At 34.5% G+C, this 18,988-nt stretch overlaps 1 protein-coding gene across 2 annotated transcripts in view; it reads right to left on the reverse strand.

Moving 5' to 3' along the window:
* Nucleotides 1-2,816: 2,816 nt before the first annotated feature.
* The window catches only part of LOC123528833 (plexin-B-like), a 45,691-nt gene continuing 29,519 nt past the window's right edge, over nucleotides 2,817-18,988 (reverse strand). For both annotated transcript variants that reach the window (XM_053521556.1, XM_053521555.1), the window contains exons 11-18: nucleotides 18,683-18,856; nucleotides 15,816-15,928; nucleotides 15,166-15,246; nucleotides 14,203-14,357; nucleotides 13,794-13,941; nucleotides 13,010-13,147; nucleotides 10,593-10,670; nucleotides 2,817-8,163 (exon numbers count right to left, since the gene is read on the reverse strand). In XM_053521556.1, the coding sequence (XP_053377531.1) occupies nucleotides 8,068-8,163; nucleotides 10,593-10,670; nucleotides 13,010-13,147; nucleotides 13,794-13,941; nucleotides 14,203-14,357; nucleotides 15,166-15,246; nucleotides 15,816-15,928; nucleotides 18,683-18,856 (983 nt within the window). In that variant the 3' untranslated portion in view covers nucleotides 2,817-8,067. The remainder of the gene's footprint in view (nucleotides 8,164-10,592; nucleotides 10,671-13,009; nucleotides 13,148-13,793; nucleotides 13,942-14,202; nucleotides 14,358-15,165; nucleotides 15,247-15,815; nucleotides 15,929-18,682; nucleotides 18,857-18,988) is intronic.

Below are 18,988 nucleotides of genomic sequence, written 5' to 3' on the forward strand. Positions count from 1 at the left end.
CAAGTGACATCATATTACTTGGGGTCATCAGGTAATTATAATTAAACAGTCTTGGAAATAGGGTCAAATGATTTTTTAAGTATTTTTTCCTATATAACTCACATAGTAACTAAGTGACCCCAGGGTGGGGCCTCTTTTAACCCCAGGGGCATAATTTGAATAATTTTGGTAGAGGACTACTAGACAATGCATCATGCCAAATATCAAAAGCATAGGTTGTATGGTTTCAGATAAGAAGATTTTTAAAGTTTTTTTCCTATATAAGTCTATATAAAATTTAGGACCCCTAGGGCAGGGCCTCTATTCACCCCAGGGGTACAATTTGAACAATTTTGGTTGAGGACCATAAGACAATGCTACAGACCAAATATCAAAGGTCTAAGTGTTGTGGTTTCAGACAAGAAGATTTTAAAACTTTTTTTCATATGTAAGTCTATGTAAAACTTGGGACCCCCTGGGCGGGGCCAGATTTGACCCTAGCGGGATAATTTGAACAATTTTGGTAGAGGACCACTAGATGAAGCTACATACCAAATATTAAAGCCCTAGGCCGTGTGGTTTAGTGCAAGAAGATTTTCAAAGTTTTCCCTATATAAGTCTATATAAACCATGTGACCCCCGGGGCGGGGCCATATTTGACCCTAGGGGGATAATTTGAACAATTCTGGTAGAGGACCACTAGATGATGCTACATACCAAATATCAAAGCCCTAGGCCATGTGGTTTTGTACAAGAAGATTTTCAAAGTTTTCCCTATATATATATATGTCTATATAAACCATGTGACCCCCGGGGCAGGGCCATATTTGACCCTAGGGGGATAACTTGAACAATTTTGGTAGAGGACCACTAGATGATGCTACATACCAAATATCAAAGCCCTAGGCCATGTGGTTTTGTACAAGAAGATTTTCAAAGTTTTCCCTATACAAGTCTATATAAACCATGTGACCCCCGAGCGGGGCCATATTTGACCCTAGGGGGATAATTTGAACAATTTTGGTAGAGGACCACTAGATGATGCTACACACCAGATATCAAAGCCCTAGGCCCTGTGATTTTGGACAAGAAGATTTTTAAAGTTTTTCCTTTCGGTTGCCATGGCAACCAGAGTTCTGCATGGAATTCAATTCTTTGAACAATTTTCCTGTGAAGTTTGGTGTAATTCTGCCCAGTGGTTTTCAAGATTTTTTTAGAAAATGTTGACGGACACACGACGCACGACACACACCACACGACTGACGACGGACATTAAGCGGTCACAATAGCTCACCATGAGCCTTTGGCTCAGGTGGGCTAAAAACAAGAAAGTAGGTCAGTAGGTCACATTCCACATGACCCAGATTCAAACTTGACCTAAAGATCATCAACGTTAACATTCTGACCAAGTTTCATGAAGACAGTCATAAATGTGGCCTCTAGAGTGTTAACAAGCTTTTCCTTTGATTTGACCTGGTGACCTAGTTTTTGACCCAACCTGACCCAGATTTGAACTTGACCTAAAGGTCATCAAGATTAACATTCTGACCAAGTTACTTTACGGTATGGTCATAAATGTGGCCTCTAGTGTTAACTAGCTTTTCCTTTGATTTGACCTGGTGTCCTAGTTATTGACCCCACCTGACCCCGATTTGAACTTGACCTAAAGATCATCAAGGTTAACATTCTGACATCGTTTCATTAAGATATAGTCATAAATGTGGCCTCTAGAGTGTTAACTAGCTTTTCCTTTGATTTGACCTGGTGACCTAGTTTCTGACTCCACTTGACCTAGATTTGAACTTGACCTAAAGATCATCAAGATTAACATTCTGACCAAGTTTCATTAAGATATAGTCATAAATGTGGCCTCTAGAGTGTTAACAAGCCTTACCTTTAATCTGACCTGGTGACCTAGTTTCTGACTCCACTTGACCTAGATTCGACCTTGGCCTAAAGATCATCAAAATAACATTCTGACCAAGTTTCATGAAGATAAGTCATAAATGTGGCCTATGATTTCACCTGGTGAGCTCGTTTTTGACCCCACCTGACCCAGATTCGAACCTGACCTAAAGATCATCAAGATTAACATTCTGACAAAGTTTCATGAAGATAGTTATAAATGAGGCCTCTAGGGTGTTAACAAGCTTTTCCTTTGATTTGACCTGGTGACCTAGTTTTTGACCCCAGATAACCCGATATTCAACTCTTCCAAGATTTTATTGAGGGCAACATTTTGACCAAGTTTCATTAAGATTGGGTCAAAATTGTGATCTCTAGAGTGTCAAATTGTTGAAGACGGACAAAGGACGATCACAAAAGCTCACCTTAGCTAATAAAGCTGAATATATTGAATTTTCTGATCATTAACTTGAGAACCACTTGACTCAGAATGTTGAAACTTCATAGGATGATTGGGCATGCAAAGTAGATGACCCCTATTGATTTTGAGGTCACTCTATTGAAGATAAGGTCACAGGGGTCAGACCATGGAAATCCATTTCCGATCCATATCTTAAGAACCATTTGACCTAGAACCTTCAAACTTCATAGGGTGATAGGGCTTACAGAGTAGATTGGTTTTTTTGGGGTCACTCCATCAAAGGTCAAGGTCACAGAGGCCATCTGTCTGTCACTTCATTTTCGATCAATAACTGGAGAAGCATTTGACCTAGAACCTTCAAACTTCATAGGGTGATAGGGCTTACCTATTATTTTTGAGGTTACTATATCAAAAGTCAAGGTCACAGGGGCCTGAACGTGGAAAACCATTTCTAATCAATAACTTGAACATGAATGGCTCTGGAAAAAGAACACAATAAATAAACAAACAATGCAGAATGATATACTTTATTCAGATAGAAAAAAGATTGCCACATCACATAAACTGGAGATAACTTTCACATAAAGATTACTTCAGAAAAAACATGCATTTCTCCCCATACTGCCTCATTTAAATGGAAGAATAAATGGATATGCATATCTGGGCATAATATAAAGACATCTTCGGAAAAAAATGGACAAAAATGTTAAGCGGCACAATGTTTGAGATACATGGAAATTATTACTTATCAAAAATCATCAATCCATCATACCTGCAAATCGATTTGACATTGATTTTAAAAGTGTAAACATGGTAAGGATAGGATGAAAAATGCCTGTACTACAGATTGTTTATTATAAAAAATAGAACTATTTTGATTATTCAAAGGCACATAACTCTCTGCCTTCTTATCTGACATGGCTCCTATACCTTCTGTGTAGATATGAGAAATGATGGTGTTTATGCTAAAATATAAAGAAATATGTCATATTTGATAGAATAAGGCATATAATTTTGAGCTGACCATTCTGATCTCACCTGTAACAAACTGTTTTGATACATACACACACTCTGTGTAAATATAAGTAAGATTGGTTAAGAAATGATGGTGCTTAAACATAAAAGTAGCGAAATATGACTTTTTTTCTAAGGCCCATAACTCCATAAAAATCAGTCAACAAAAAACCCATCTAATCTAACTGAACTTTGTACAATAGCAATCCTTTATAAAGTTTTGTTTAAATACAGTCAGTAGTATAAAAGATAATAAGTCAAAACGAACTTTTATCAAAACATGAGTTTGTTTAAGGCCAATCCTGCAGTCTCGACAAACTTTTGTGACAAACAGAAAAACGGACTGACAGTCAGCACAATATCAACATATGGGGAGGCATAACTACTCACACCTGTAAACATTATATATATAAAAACAAACAATAAACATCTTATCTTGAAATCACAGAATTACAATCTAACCCGTGTATGGAGACCAGTCTCTGAAGAGTCAAAAAATGAATTGTTTGCAGCTGGTTTTTTTTCTAACAGGTACGCTATAAACTACATTATTATTTTTTCATATAAATTTAAATTTAAACATGAGATGGTCTCTGTGAACATGTGATCTTCCTTACAGGTTTGAGTGTATAATATTAAGGCACACTTTGGAATACTGCTCAGAAACTTACTGGTAACAATAAACAAATACAATGTATTTAGTGTTCTCACTTGCACAACAAACATGAAGTATGGAAAGCTTAATAAGTTTGAAGTTATACAGTTATTTGTACAAAGACTGGAATCATATAATACAAATGGCTCTCTTGAGTAACTCAGCATGAAGCTATATGTTATATGCAATGAAGGCAAGTTGTAGACACTCGCCGACACTATCCGCATTAAAACTTTACAAAATTATTTTCAACAGTCCAGAGTGATATTAACATCTAGAGAATATCATAGATGAAATCTTTTTACATACTGTACCAGTAACATTTGTTGTTTTGCAAACCAAATCTTTCAATCAAAATACAATATTGTATATACCAGTGAGAAAACTCTACAGATACCAAAAATTTACAAGAATACAGTATTTATATTTCAGCAACAGTGAAGTACATCATCTACAATTAGTCTACTCCAGCACTGAATGCCTTACGTAACTGTAAAGTACTACAGCTGATCTGTATTTGTTCGCTCGGTGAACTGTACTCACTCAGCCAGTGAACTATACTCACTTGGTCAGTGAACTGTACTCACTCGGTCAGTGAACTGTACTCACTCGGTCAGTGAACTATACTCACTTGGTCAGTGAACTGTACTCACTCGGTCAGTGAACTGTACTAACTTGGTCAGTGAACTGTACTCACTCGGTCAGTGAACTGTACTAACTTGGTCAGTGAACTATACTCACTTGGTCAGTGAACTGTACTCACTCGGTCAGTGAACTGTACTAACTTGGTCAGTGAACTATACTCACTCGGTCGGTGAACTGTACTAGCTCGATCAGTAAACTGTACTCAATTCATTTTATATATATTTTCCCAGCTGGAGTGTAGTATTCTGGTTTGCAAAACAACAGCAGGGGTACAAAGATTCAGAACCTGCTAAATAATGTAAACTGTGGAAGCTGCACTTTACCTATGTACCAATTTGTTATAAAATACAGTTAGAAAACATTAAAGAAAAATAACACTTTCACCAAAATATTGGCAACAATTAAACGTACTAAATTTTATACAAAATCAGACAAAGATCGAAATGTCTCTATGATATTGGCTATTTAAAGACATTTGTCAAATTCCCGCAAACACCAGAGGTAAAGTGATACAATCCTAACCACACTATTGACACTCTCTCTATATATACTGTACAAATGCATGAAAATGTATATATACAAAAGAAATGGTCCTTACTGTATCACAGATATAATTTGATTTTATTTAAGCATCTACTAGTATGTTACCCTTTTATTTACCGATGAAAACTAGAAGGATTTTATACCTATACAAAAACTTTAGCTTTAAAAATGTCATTATCTAAAGAAATTTCCATTTCAGTTTACAAAATGTACAATTATGTATCACTATGTAACAAAATCAGTTTCTCTTTGAGGTAGTTCTGCACGTTTGGATCAAAATTTTTTCTACAATGTAGAATTTGATTAAACTTCAGATGATACCAAGAAAAATCAGCAAATAAAAAAGATAGGGTCATGTGCTTGATTTTTTGCTAAACTGATTTGAAAACTTTCGACCATGCAATATTTCATAATGTGAGTCTATGGGAAAATCTTAACTTTCATAACATTTTTGCGAATAGAAATTTTCCTAAAATGTAGATTTTGATGAAACTTCTCACAGTTGTAAATAATCACATGGCCTATAATTTGGTGAAATAAAAATTTAGGTCCGTGTGCTTATTTTTTCAGATATTTGATTTTAATAAAGTGAACCGAACATTTCACTCTATTTTGACTTTAGAAATATAGCAACAGTGCCATTGTAATAAATTTACATACAGGTTTCGGTTAATTCATAAAATTATTATCATTTCAATATGCTGAATCCAGACTTTATTCTACGTTTTTCGGTTAAATGACGTTACGCTATCACTTCCAGTTTATCAAACGTGCAGAAGTACCTCAACTTTGGGCTTCTGAGCATAAATTCTGATGGAATGTTATTTAAGACATCAACTCATATCTCATTTATGTTTTTGTTTATCCTGTTCATCATGCTGCCTTATTTATTTTGTAATGTTAAATGTAACAATAGAGCTTTAAGGCAATTCATACTATTTCGTTCTAATAAAGGACAAATTTTAAGCTTATTTTGTCCTAATAAAGGGCACATTTCAATAAGCTTTGTTCTAATAAAGGACATATTTCAATATACTTTGTTCTAATAAAGGACACATTTCAATGTGCTACATTCTTTCAAGGACATATTTCAAGGTATTTTGCTATAGCAAAAATAAGAGACCAAAGAACAGATATTTTTGAAGACAATATCACATTAATTTTAAACAATCAATATAGCACTATTAAGAGGATATATAATGGTTCCTGTTTTTTGGTCACAATTTTGAGATCAGCTACAACAATGAAGTGGTGGTAACAGCCCCTGATGGTGGAATTATCTCAGACAAATGTTGGAAACTATGGAAACACTGACCTGCTGCAGCTAAATGGCTTTCTTACATGAAACAGGTCAGCAAAATTTGAACTCATAGTGACAAAATTGAATTCAAAATCAGCAAACTTTAATCATTTGCTGCACAATGTCTCATCAGAAAAAAAGATTCTATTTTAAAAAACCTACTGACAGACACAAATGGCAATGCTACACAGAATAATTACGTATTTATTACTGAAACACAGTTCTTCAATAATATTATCTGGCCCACAAATATTATATATATTTCATATTTATATTCACAAATATTCAATCATTATATAATGTATATACAAATTCATTTCATAAAACTGGCTTACAATTTACAGACCTAACCCTTACCCTGCTGAATTTCTATAATGAACTTGTCCATCTTTCAATGTGGACAGTACCATTAACTGTTAAAAGGGTTGCTTACTAAAAAAAGTGTAGATCATGATCAGACTGCATGGATGTGCAGGCTGATCATGATCTACACTGGTCGCAAAGGCAGAATCAGTCGTGTTTAGCATGGTAAGGGTTAATTTTACCCAATTCAAAATTGTTTTCAAACAGAAAAGCTTTCACCAAACAATCTACTTCTATTCAAACCTACAAGCAATGATAGGAACGGGGTGTAACAATAAATTGCACAAACACAGCTATCAAATAAACATCTAAATGCAAATATCGAACACAATTCACATTCGTTCAATTCCTGTAAACTGATAATGATATATAGAGGATATTTATTAGTTTCAGTGTTAAACTGATATACCTTTCACCAACTGACTTGAAGCAATATTTTTTTGAGAAGCTTAGCCTTCTTACATCTCAAACCAATTTTCATTTAAAATAATATCTTGTTTAGTTCATCCATTTTACATGGTGCATCATGTGCATTGTGTTCTTGGTCAAAACAAATCTAACATACCAATTTATACATACTTTTAAACTTTCAGTTCTGTGCCTTGTTACACCCAAGTTCCATACAGACAAAATTTATATAATATACATAAATATATATATATACACAAAATGTATTAATTTCTCTGTAATTATTTAAGCAGTAGAAAATATCAAATTTAACATATTTACACAATTTTTCTCAAACACACAAAAGAAAGAGTCCCGAGTAACTACAGCAGATAATTCAATAATTTGGTTAGTATCAAAAAGGCTTGCAAAAATACAAATTCCAATATATTTAAAATACATATAAACTTATTTCTCTACATCACAATTTTTAATAACATGAGCACTTTTTTCCCCATTATTTACACAACTTCCACAAATTTAAACCTCTCTTTTCAGGGTAATGAATATTTGTAAAATGTCTGATAATCTATTAGTCTGAAGTAGCATATCAACTAGTGATTGTACTATTGCTTTTCACCTGAAAAAAATACCTACAATTCATTACCAAATCATTCAACATCAAAATTAGCACTTAGGTATATCCTGTTAATAAACAAGAAAGTTCTATTTACAACAACAAAATATTCTATGTATGTCTATACATGTAAATGGGAATCTGCTAAGTTTATGTATCAGGTCCTCTAGCAAAGTTTGTTCACCATATTTTCCAGCTAAGTTTATACACGAGATTTCCTAGTCCTCCTCCTCCATGATGGCTATCACCTGTTCCAGTTTCCTGTCAAGCTGTAAAGTACTGGCCTCTTTGCTTTTCGACAGATTTTCAAGTATCTAAAATACATTAGAAATCATCAAAAGTCACTGTCATTAAAATATACCAAACAAAAATTTGTACTAGTTTATTTTCTCATTGTCCTCAATCATACACAATTTCCTTCATAACAAAAATACTGTCCTAAAGTTAATCGAATAAACAAGATCTGAATCCTTAACTAGAACATATAGCAAAATCTCAGTACATGTCAAAACTAGGGCCGAGACGATTTCAAAATTTTGAAACCGGTTAATCATTTGTATGAAATCGAATCGAACTGGTTAATCGGCCGCCATATTTGAAATGCTGTTTTCTTTCCTGATGGCCGTATAAAGGTACTTCCAGCAGCTGACTGCATTAGGAACTTACGGACTTTATCGTTTGGATGCAGTGTGATAATTAACAAGCAAACTGGATGAATTGGTATCCCCCACAGAAAGGGTTTGTGGTGAGGAATGGCAAAAAAAATATATCCGGCCAAAAGCTGATGTTACTAAGAAGCAAATAATTTTTTTTTTTTTTTTTTTTGTGTGTGTGGGTGTGGGGGGGGGGGGGGGCAGCGGTACAAAACTTCACATGTTGATTATAAATATTGATGGAAAATTAAAAATTAAAAAAAAAAAAAATGGGGGGGGGGGGGGGGGGGGGGGGGATGCATGATCGGGATGGTGGGCATGACTGGGTGGAGGAGTGAGGTGGGGGAACAGTACAACTTTGCATGTTGATAAATATTCATGGAAGGTTTGCAAAAAAATAAAATTAAAAGGAATTAATTTTTCTTTTTTGGGTGGGGGGAGGGAGATGGGGTGTGACCAAGGCAAGGTGGTGACCAGGTGTGGGTACACAACTTCACATGTTTATAATAAATGTTCAAGGAAAAGAATGAAAGAAGTTTAATGGAATTCTACCAATTGGTTGTTCTTTTTTATGTACAAATCTGTGGATTTTTAAACAATTAAAGGGTAATAACTCTAAGGGAAATTGAATCCAAAAAAAAAAAAAACTTGACGGGCATCATCGCAGTATGTTGGTTCATGTTTATTTCAAGTTTTATGAAATTCTACCTGCTAGTTACTGAGAAATGGCTATGGACGGACATTTTTGGGCATTTTTTCAGTAAATCAGGGGCAATAACTCTTAAGGGAAATTGACCAATCCAAAAAACACTTGACAGGCATCATTACAGTATGTTGGTTCATGTTTATTTCATGAAATTCTAGCTGCTAGTTACTGAGAAATAGCTGTGGATGGACGCATGGACGTCTGCACGCAGGGAAGTTCCTACATATGGATACTTATGTGGCTACTCTTTTGTTCTCTCTATTGTTCTTTTAGCCACGTAAGAGAAAAATAGCCACATAAAAGCCTTACGGAATGAATGACATCAAAGAAAAAGTACAGTTACCTATTGTTCCTATAGCCACCTAAGTATGCAAATGTGAGCTCGCATAGACGCACTGATGGACGGACAGACAACACCATTTCAATACCCCACCTCCCTATTTCATTGGCGGGGGATAATAAGTCATATTTTGGTGTATTTTATTTTAGATATATCACGACAAGCAAATCCGAGACTATTGGTTATGTTGATGTGTTTTAGCAGAAATATACTGTGGGTTTATGTGCTGGTCAAAGAAATGTATAAAGATAAAGTACGATTTGTGATGTTTATTGTTTGAGAGCAATTAGTGGTTTTGCAAAATTGAAACCGGTTTCACCAAGTAATCGAATCGGATCCGATTAACTGAGTAATCGTCCCAGTCCTTGTCAAAACCCAACTATATATTAACCTTTAGCATGCTAGATAAATTGTCGTCTGCTGGAAATGTCGTCTGCTAAAATTGTAAAGTTCATTCAATTTGCTCCAAAATTGGAAGAAATATTGTCAGAGTAGCAAACAGCTTGGAACCTGATCAGACGCCGATTTAATCGGCATCTGATCTGGTTCCAAGCTGTTTGCAAAGGCTGTTAAATTCGCCTGCAGCAGGCTAAGGGTTAAAATCCCATTATATCTTGAAATCTCCATACATCTCAAAACCTCACTATATCTCAAAATCTCACTACATCTTGAAATTTTATTATAACTCAAATTCTTGCTAACTGGTGACCACCAATGAAATCTCCTTTGCTGATAAGGAAGCTCTCATTGTGCTTTATTTAAAAAGCATTTAAATGCTCACCAGTGTGTGTGAGGTCTCCACAGACTGATCACAGAGATAAGAGAGTCCCAAGAAAACTGGCAGAAATGACTTTGTCTTTTATCTAACCTACCATCTACCTTATGAAAATCTGGTTTTATTGAATGCAAGCATCTGAAGCATTATTTTTTTTGTAACAACTGTTGATGCTTTCTTCAACAGTATATAATCAAAGAGGCAAACAATGTAAGCTTGCTCCAAGATGGTAAATGAATATTCACAATGGCAACAAAAAAACAACTTACATCCTCAAAGTAAGGTTTGAGCTGGTTATAGAATCTGTAAAGTGCTGAAACTTTGTTGAAGTTTGTCTGCTGCTGTAGCTAGAAATATACAAAGAAAGAAATGGTATTAGTTGGTTTTCCTTTAAAGGGAATATTGTACTTGTTAGTTTTGTTGTAAAGTATTTATTTATAGCCTTCAGCGTTTTCCTGCAAAAGGAGTAAACTGTTTCTTTGTTTGTTTTTATGAAGTATTCAATCTATCTGAGTTGTATTAAGGTAGTTCTGCATGTTTGTTAAAGACTAAGTCATGGCTTGATGTCATTTACCCTGATAACCTAGAATAAAACCTGGTTGAGTGATATGGAAACTATTTTTCTAAAAATTGAATATAATAACAAAGTATGTTTGCTTGAGAAATAATCCCAAATAATATCATCATCAGCTTCAAACTGGGGGTTCTTTTTAGTAATGTGAAAATATATCCAAATTAAGCATATGGGCCGGCATTTTTGTCCGACCATATAACACAAAACTAGTAAATTTACAACTGTGAGAGGTAGCATTAAAATCTACATTGTAGGATTTTTTTTTCTATATGCAAAAGTGTTAATAAAATCTTGATTTTCCCATAGATTCCCATAATTTAAACTTGCCTGAGGTCCAAATTTTTCAAATATCAAGCACATGGCTTTATCCCTTTTCCATTGTCTACTTAATAAAGTGCATCATAATGCTCTTAAATGGAATTCTTCTCCAATGAATAAAATTTTGCTTCTTTATAACATCCTTTTTTCAAAGGAAAAATGAAGAGTGAAAATTAAATAGACATTATTCCAGTATGTCTGTTGTTATTTTTAATTAATAAAATCCCTAAAAAGATCCTTTGGAAGCATAGAACGCAACCAAGAACAATACCGTATTTTGGTGTGTATAGGTCGCACTTTTTCTACCCATTTTGCTGCCTGAAAAAGTTCCTGCGACCTATACGACAGAACATTGCCAGCAGTTTTTTTTTCGGGCCAATTTTCTGACCGTAGCTCTCGCAAAATTATGTGCATCTGTTACGAACGAACAAAATGGATAAAAAATATCAATATCAGCCGCTTTTCGGCCAATAGCGGTTACTTTCAATAAAATATATCGTAAATAACCCATACAGACTATTAAAATTACGAATGACTAATTCAAAGATGTTTTTGCAGTTTGAATTACGTTTGTTTCTACTTTCGTTTTACTGGACGCCATTGACATGTACTCCGGGTTGGATAAAATCCGGACAGATCCGTCCTCCATTCCAAACATTGTTTATACTAATTCTTAGCGTATTAAAAATTTGAAAGATAATTTTTTACTTTTGATTTTTAAATAAAAGAAAAAAATCAAAACAGAGATATTTTGTTAATCTTTTTACTCAGAATCAAAAGAACGCGGTTAATTACATGACATGGAAAGGTGTTATAATTGCTGTGCAAACAATTCACACTTAAACATGCATGATAACAGAATGTAAACGCAAACTGTCTGCTGCCAATTAGTGTCAAAAAGCCGCTTTTCTTTGATTAAGTCTGTTACCGATACTACTGTTGGTACGAAACGGTTGGGAACGAAAATAACACTGTCCGATTTCAACCAATCAGGTTCTGATAATAATTCAGTCCGCGGCATCAATATGGCCGCCGCCATAACTTTTTTGCCGGTAAATATTAAATATTGCTGGGGAAAAAATCCGAAATTTAACTGCGACTAATACGCTGGAAGTTAAATTTTGCGACCATTTCCAGAGCAAAAATTAGATGCGGACTATACATTACCGCGACCTATACACACCAAAATACGGTAATAGCAGACTCGGTTTGAATGAGTCTGTTCATGAGAGGTAATGACATGTGCAACACCTCTCATGCCCCCTAGCACCGGCTTAAGCGGAACTCTATTACACATATATTGAATGGACTCCATGATCCCAAAGGACCAGAAAATATAACAATACTGAATCCAAGTAAAACATTAATTACCGGTAGTGTGTAAATAAATGGTATTTTTCTGTGTGGGCTTATTTAGATCTGCTCAAAAAAGTGTATGTTGTTTTATTTAAAGAAGCTTCAAAAAAGGGTATGTTGTTGTTTTATCTAAAGAACTATTATACACATATCAATTAATTCTGAAAAGAAATACCTGTCAATGCCAAATTTTGTATATTTCACTAAAAAGATAAAAACAATAACAACTATGGTAAAGTATGCACTAACTCAAATCAAATTCTTACCATTTTCAACTTAATATTAAAATGAAAGTTTGAACTCAAAGCTGTGATGGTGCTTTTATACTGACATAATGACTTCTACAACACATAACCATTTTAATGAGGCTTTAACCATAAAATAGAGAGAGATAAAACCTGTCCACTATCTTGGTACTATACTGTCGGAATCACTTACTCTATTGACCTCGGCCATGTACTGTCTGAATTCCTCTGAATTCTGCGAGTCAACTTTCACATTCTTGTAGAACTCTTTTACTCTGTCCCTATAATGGTTCATTTCATGATGAAAGATCAACTTCTGAGAAGGTGAATCCTGAAAAATAATATTTTATTGTTTTAAATGACTGTACAAGATAACGCTGAAATTTGACAAAAGATGTATATTTTAATCAAAGCAGCTGGGACTATTTTTTTTATTAGACAGTTCAGCATTTTCACAACTTTTCATTATTTTGTCAAATTTTGCTAATTTTTTCTCAAGTCAATCTATATCATATGTAACATGTTTCCATAAAGGTCACTTATAACAGTTGTCCCCGGGTCCCTAAAGCCCTGGGGTGCTGAACTGCAGATCTGGGAATGCTCTTTCTCTCTAACAACTACTTACAGAAGGTAATAATTCTGAACTTGAGAATTTTGCTGACATTTAAAAGATTTATGTCTTTGTAAATTTCTGTGTTGATAGTGAGAAGCATTTATACCTTTGTAAATTTCTGTGTTGATAGTGAGAAGCATTTATACCTTTGTAAATTTCTGTGTTGATAGTGAGAAACATTTAAACCTTTGTAAATTTCTCTTAGGTTAGTCAGAAACATTTATACCTTTATACCTATTTATTATTTATACCTATTTCTGTAAGCTGGTGAGAAACATTTATACCTTTGTAAACTTCTTTTAGCCAAGTGAAAAACGTTTACACCTTTGTAAATTTCTTTGAGGTGGGTGAGAAACATTTATACCTTTGTAAATTTCTGTGAGGCCAGTGAGAAACTCTCAATGAACACCTGGCTAATGATATTGAGGTTCTCTTCCATAAACGAAGGAATTGCTACGTCAAACAGAGTGTTTGGCATCTTCATAAGACTTGCCCACACACGAATAGCGTAACTGAAATAAATGTTTATCATCAGTTATCAAACAAAGCTATTTATTTTAATATCATGTCAAAGAAAAACTGAGAGATACATGTGAAACTTGCTTCTTATAAATGACCAGCATCGTTATTTAAAAAGGATCTGTAATTATGATCACATGATTCAAACCCTGCACCCCCATCCCTTGAGCTGAGCACCCACTACAACTGTTTTGACATGAAAAATTACTTGAAAAATCATTCCTATCCAATTAATTTCCACATTAACTTATTACCTATGGCTTTTCCACGCATGTACTGTGTCTGTTTCTACTTTATACTTCTCTCCCAACTCATCCAAGAAATCATACAGGAATTTGGTGGGTGGGGGACATCTATCATGGTCCAGAATTAAATCAAATAATGGTCTCATATACTCCATTAATGATTGCTGAAAGTAGTAAATAAGACATAAAGTAAAGTCCATAAGACATAAAGTAAACTTATACAAACTGTGATAACAGAAAGTCACATACTGCACATACTGATAACTGATGTATACCGTACTGATAATTGATATATCAGGTCCTGATAATTAATGTATCCTTACTGATAATTAATGTATAAGGTACTGATAATTTATATATAAGCTGCTGATAAATGATGTATAAGGTCCTAAAAAAAGTATTGTAAAAGGTGATAATTAATCTTAAATTCTGATATCTGAAGTTATTCAATGTAAACTGTAAACCACCTTATCTCCATGGAACATATAACTTTACAAGTCTTTATGTATAATAAAACTATATATGAAATATTATACATACTTATACTTAGCTAGGCTTGCTTGTTTAAATAGGCATTATCCACATCCATTATGTTAATAATTCAAAACTGCAACATTTTAGTTTCAATTTTCTGTGTTTTACTGCCAGGTTAATAAATTAGGTATGTAATATCTGGTAATGCAATACTGAGTTTTAAATGTTGAAATGAAACACTACTGACAAATCAGGTCTGGGAATATAAAATTTCAAGTTAAATGACTATGATAATTTATCAAATATGTTAACCTTCAGCCTGTGCTGCAAGTGGTTTTGCCTTGCAGACCAAGATCAGCCTGCACTTCACTGGTCGCCAATCAGTCAGTAAATTTTCAGTGAACATCAGTTAGAGTAATAAGTGGGACTCCCAAAACTGAATGTTGGACCAGTCAGTTTTAGAAATTTAGAAAAGCAAAGGTTAAAGGGCATATTTACCTTTGTAGTGAAGAGTCTGTTGAGATACAGTTCCGCTATAGCTGACTTCCCTTGTTTTGCACTCTCCTCCTCTTTTTTTACCTGTAAATTTACATCCAGCACTTTTAAAACACAGTTTGTAGTGGTATGTTTGTTTGTTTGTTTGTTTCATAAAAAAAAAAAAACTTCAACAAAACAACAAAAATTACTCATTACAAAGACAGAGCCATAAAACCCCATAAATTTCATAAACAGTCTAGAAACTGACCATTCCAAAATCAGTTTGGTATCAGTGGACTCAAAACATGTAGCTTGTTCAGGTAATAATCAGTTTTCGCATGTAGAACAGATGTTACATCTATGTCATAAAAAGTTTGAAACTGAAGTCAGTTGATCATGATCTGACTTAGGCAGAATCAGTACGAAGATTCAATGGTCTCATAGTAGTGACTACCACAACACTGTAGGTGCAAACCATACATGCAGCATATTTTTTTTTACCTGTTGTTTCTCAAAACATTTTTCATGTATATTTCACTTATTTGATATCCTTCCATTGTAATATATTTTTGCTATTCAGTCTATGATAGACAAAGAAAATTACTACTGGTAATACATATTAAGCGTCAAATGGTTTAAGCCCAAGAGCCAGTTTTTAAGGTTGTACCTACCAAATGCCAATGCTCAAATTCATGTGGATTTTCTTCATCATGTGGTGTGAGCGGCTGTGAAGAATCTATGCTCCCATCACAAACACCCTCCATATTGATATTGGCCAAATTTACTGGAATTGATTCAATATAAATTTAACAGTTTTAAAATTATTTGAACTTTACTGCTATTATTATCATTATACCAGATTTATATAGTGCCCTTTTTATAATAAACACGTTCAAAGGCGCTTTACAAAGTGCAAATGCAGCCACTCAGGGTGCAAAATTCATCCTCTACTAGTACAGACACAGAGCGATCTGACCGGAGGCAGAGTGAGATAAAGCCTCTGGAACACAGAGAGAAATCCTTTTTTACACTATAAAGTTTAATCCAAACACTCTATTGTAACTTCTTTTAAGGAGATAATAAGACTGCTTTATCTGAAAAACTGCATAACTTTTAAATTTCAACTTGTGAAGAAAACTCTTCTACTGTATAACCTTTTGAATTATTTTCCACTTGCCTAATATGAAAGACAGAAGCACCAAGTTTAAATAACTCCAATGACAAGCACCTTAAACTACAAGCACCCTAACTACTGAAAGTGAAACAATTCAAGATCCCGAATTTTGTTTATCGAGACTGGGTTTAAACAAACCTGGCAAGGGCCACTAGCCAATGCATCATTTAAAATACCTTATCTTTCTGTTTTTCAGTTGTGGACCATTGAGGTTTTTCAGCCAGCCATTACAAACAAGAGGCACATGACCCAGTTTTGTGTATGACGTCGTTTTTTCTATTATTTGACATAGTGACCTAGTTTTTGAGCTCATGTGACCCAGTTTTGAACTTGACCTAGATATTATCAAGATAAAAATTCTGACCAATTTTCATGAAGATCCATAGAAAAATATGGTCTCTAGAGAGGTCACAAGGTTTTTCTATTATTTGACCTATTGACCTAGTTTTCGAAGGTACGTGACCCTGTTTTGAACTTTATCTAGGTATCATCAAGGTGAAAATTCAGATCAATTTTCATGAAGATCCATTGAAAAATATGGCCTCTGGAGAGGTCAAAAGATTTTAATAATTTTAGACCTACTGACCTAGTTTTTGACCGCATTTGACCCAGTTTCAAATTTGACCTAGATATCATCAAGATGAACATTCAGACCAACTTTCATACAGATTCCATGAAAAGTATGGCCTCTAGAGAGGTCACAAGGTTTTTTATATTATTTGACCTACTGACCTAGTTTTGTAAGGCACGTGACCCAGTTTCAAACTTGACCTAGATATCATCAAGGTGAACATTCTGGCCAATTTTTATGGAGATCCATTCACAAGTATGGCCTCTAGAGAGGTGACAAGATTTTTCTATTTTTAGACCTACTGACCTAGTTTTTGACCGCACATGACCCTGTTTGAACTTGACCTAGATATCATCAAGATAAACATTCAGACCAATTTTCATACAGATCCCAAGAAAACTATGGCCTTTAGAGAGGTCACAAGGTTTTTCTATTAATTGATCTACTGGCCTAGTTTTTGGCGGCACGTGACCCACTTTCAAAACTGACCTAGTGATCATCATGATGAACATTCAGACCAACTTTCATACAGTTCCCATGAAAATTATGGCCTCTAGAGAGGTCACAACATTTTTCTATTATTTGACCTACTGACCTAGTTTTTGAAGGCACGTGACCCACTTTCGAACTTGACCTAGATATCATCAAGGTGAATATTCTGATCAATTTTCATGAAGATCTCATGAAATATATGGCCTCTAGAGAGGTCAAAAGGCTTTTCTATTTTTAGAACCACTGACCTAGTTTTTGACCGCACGTGACCCAGTTTCGAACTTGACCTAGATATCATCAAGATGAACATTCAGACCAACTTTCATACAGATCCCATGAAAAATATGGCCTTTAGAGAGGTCAAAAGGTTTTTCTATTATTTGACCTACTGACCTAGTTTTAGATGGCATGTGACCCAGTTTCAAACTTGACCTAGATATCATCAAGGTGAACGTTCTGACCAAATTTCATGAAGATCTTGTGAAATATATGGCCTCTAGAGAGGTCACAAGGTTTTTCTATTTTTAGACCTACTGACCTAGTTTTTGATGGCACATGACCCAGTTTCGAACTTGACCTAGATATCATCAAGATGAACATTCTGACCAACTTTCATAAAGATCCCATGAAAAATGTGACCTCTAGAGTGGTCACAAGCAAAAGTTTACGGACGGACGGACAGACGGACGGATGATGGACACCTCGCGATCACAAAAGCTCACCTTGTCACTTTGTGACAGGTGAGCTAAAAAAGTAGGAATAAAGGAGGAAAAAATTTAGGAAATTTGACAAATAAAGTAGGAGTTTATGTAAGCTACAAACTCTGACAAAAAGAGCTTTTGAACAGGAATCAAAGAAAATTTCACCATTCACAATTGAATGCACTAATGACACACCTACTGAATCTAAACTACTTTCATACACTACAGCATATACTTTTTTGAACACTGACAAAAACATCCCAAGGTTTTAACTTACATTCATTTGGGGTAGGTACAGAAGGGGTGTCCCCTCCAGCAAGAGGAAGTTTTCATTCTAGGGGTAAAAAAATGCATTTTTACTACTTCTGATATGAAAAAGTAGGAGTAATGGGAGGTTTTATAGAAAAGTAGGAAAAAATAGCACTTTCAGAAAAGTAGGAAAAAGAAGGAATGCTGATAAATCTGACTATTCAACATTTTCAAGTTTCCTTTTTATGTAATTCTATATAAAAATGCTGATCTACATTAGCAACCACTCCTCATCATTTCATGCAAGTTTTATCTCACCTTTACATTTTGGACAATATTAAAGTAACCTACCATAGTCCTCCTGGTTGTTGATTTCAGCACTATGAGGATCTATGAGAGCCATATTACTTTCATCTTTCACATTGTAATGAGCCAGTGTGTTCAGTCGTACCCAGTGACCTTCACGTTTAGATGTGTTATCCTCATCTCGTAACCTTAATGCTCCTCCAAATCCTTCATGCCACTCTGTAAACATAAAATGCCAATAGGATAAAACTGCTCTCTTTTCAATTCTTTTTGAATTATTGCCTTTTAATATCTTTCAATTTTCATAAGCATATTTTATAAAAATTGAAGCTGTTACAAGAAAAGAACTGC

The sequence above is a fragment of the Mercenaria mercenaria genome, chromosome 13 (genome assembly GCF_021730395.1).
Source record: "Mercenaria mercenaria strain notata chromosome 13, MADL_Memer_1, whole genome shotgun sequence".
Taxonomy (NCBI): Eukaryota; Metazoa; Mollusca; class Bivalvia; order Venerida; family Veneridae; genus Mercenaria; species Mercenaria mercenaria.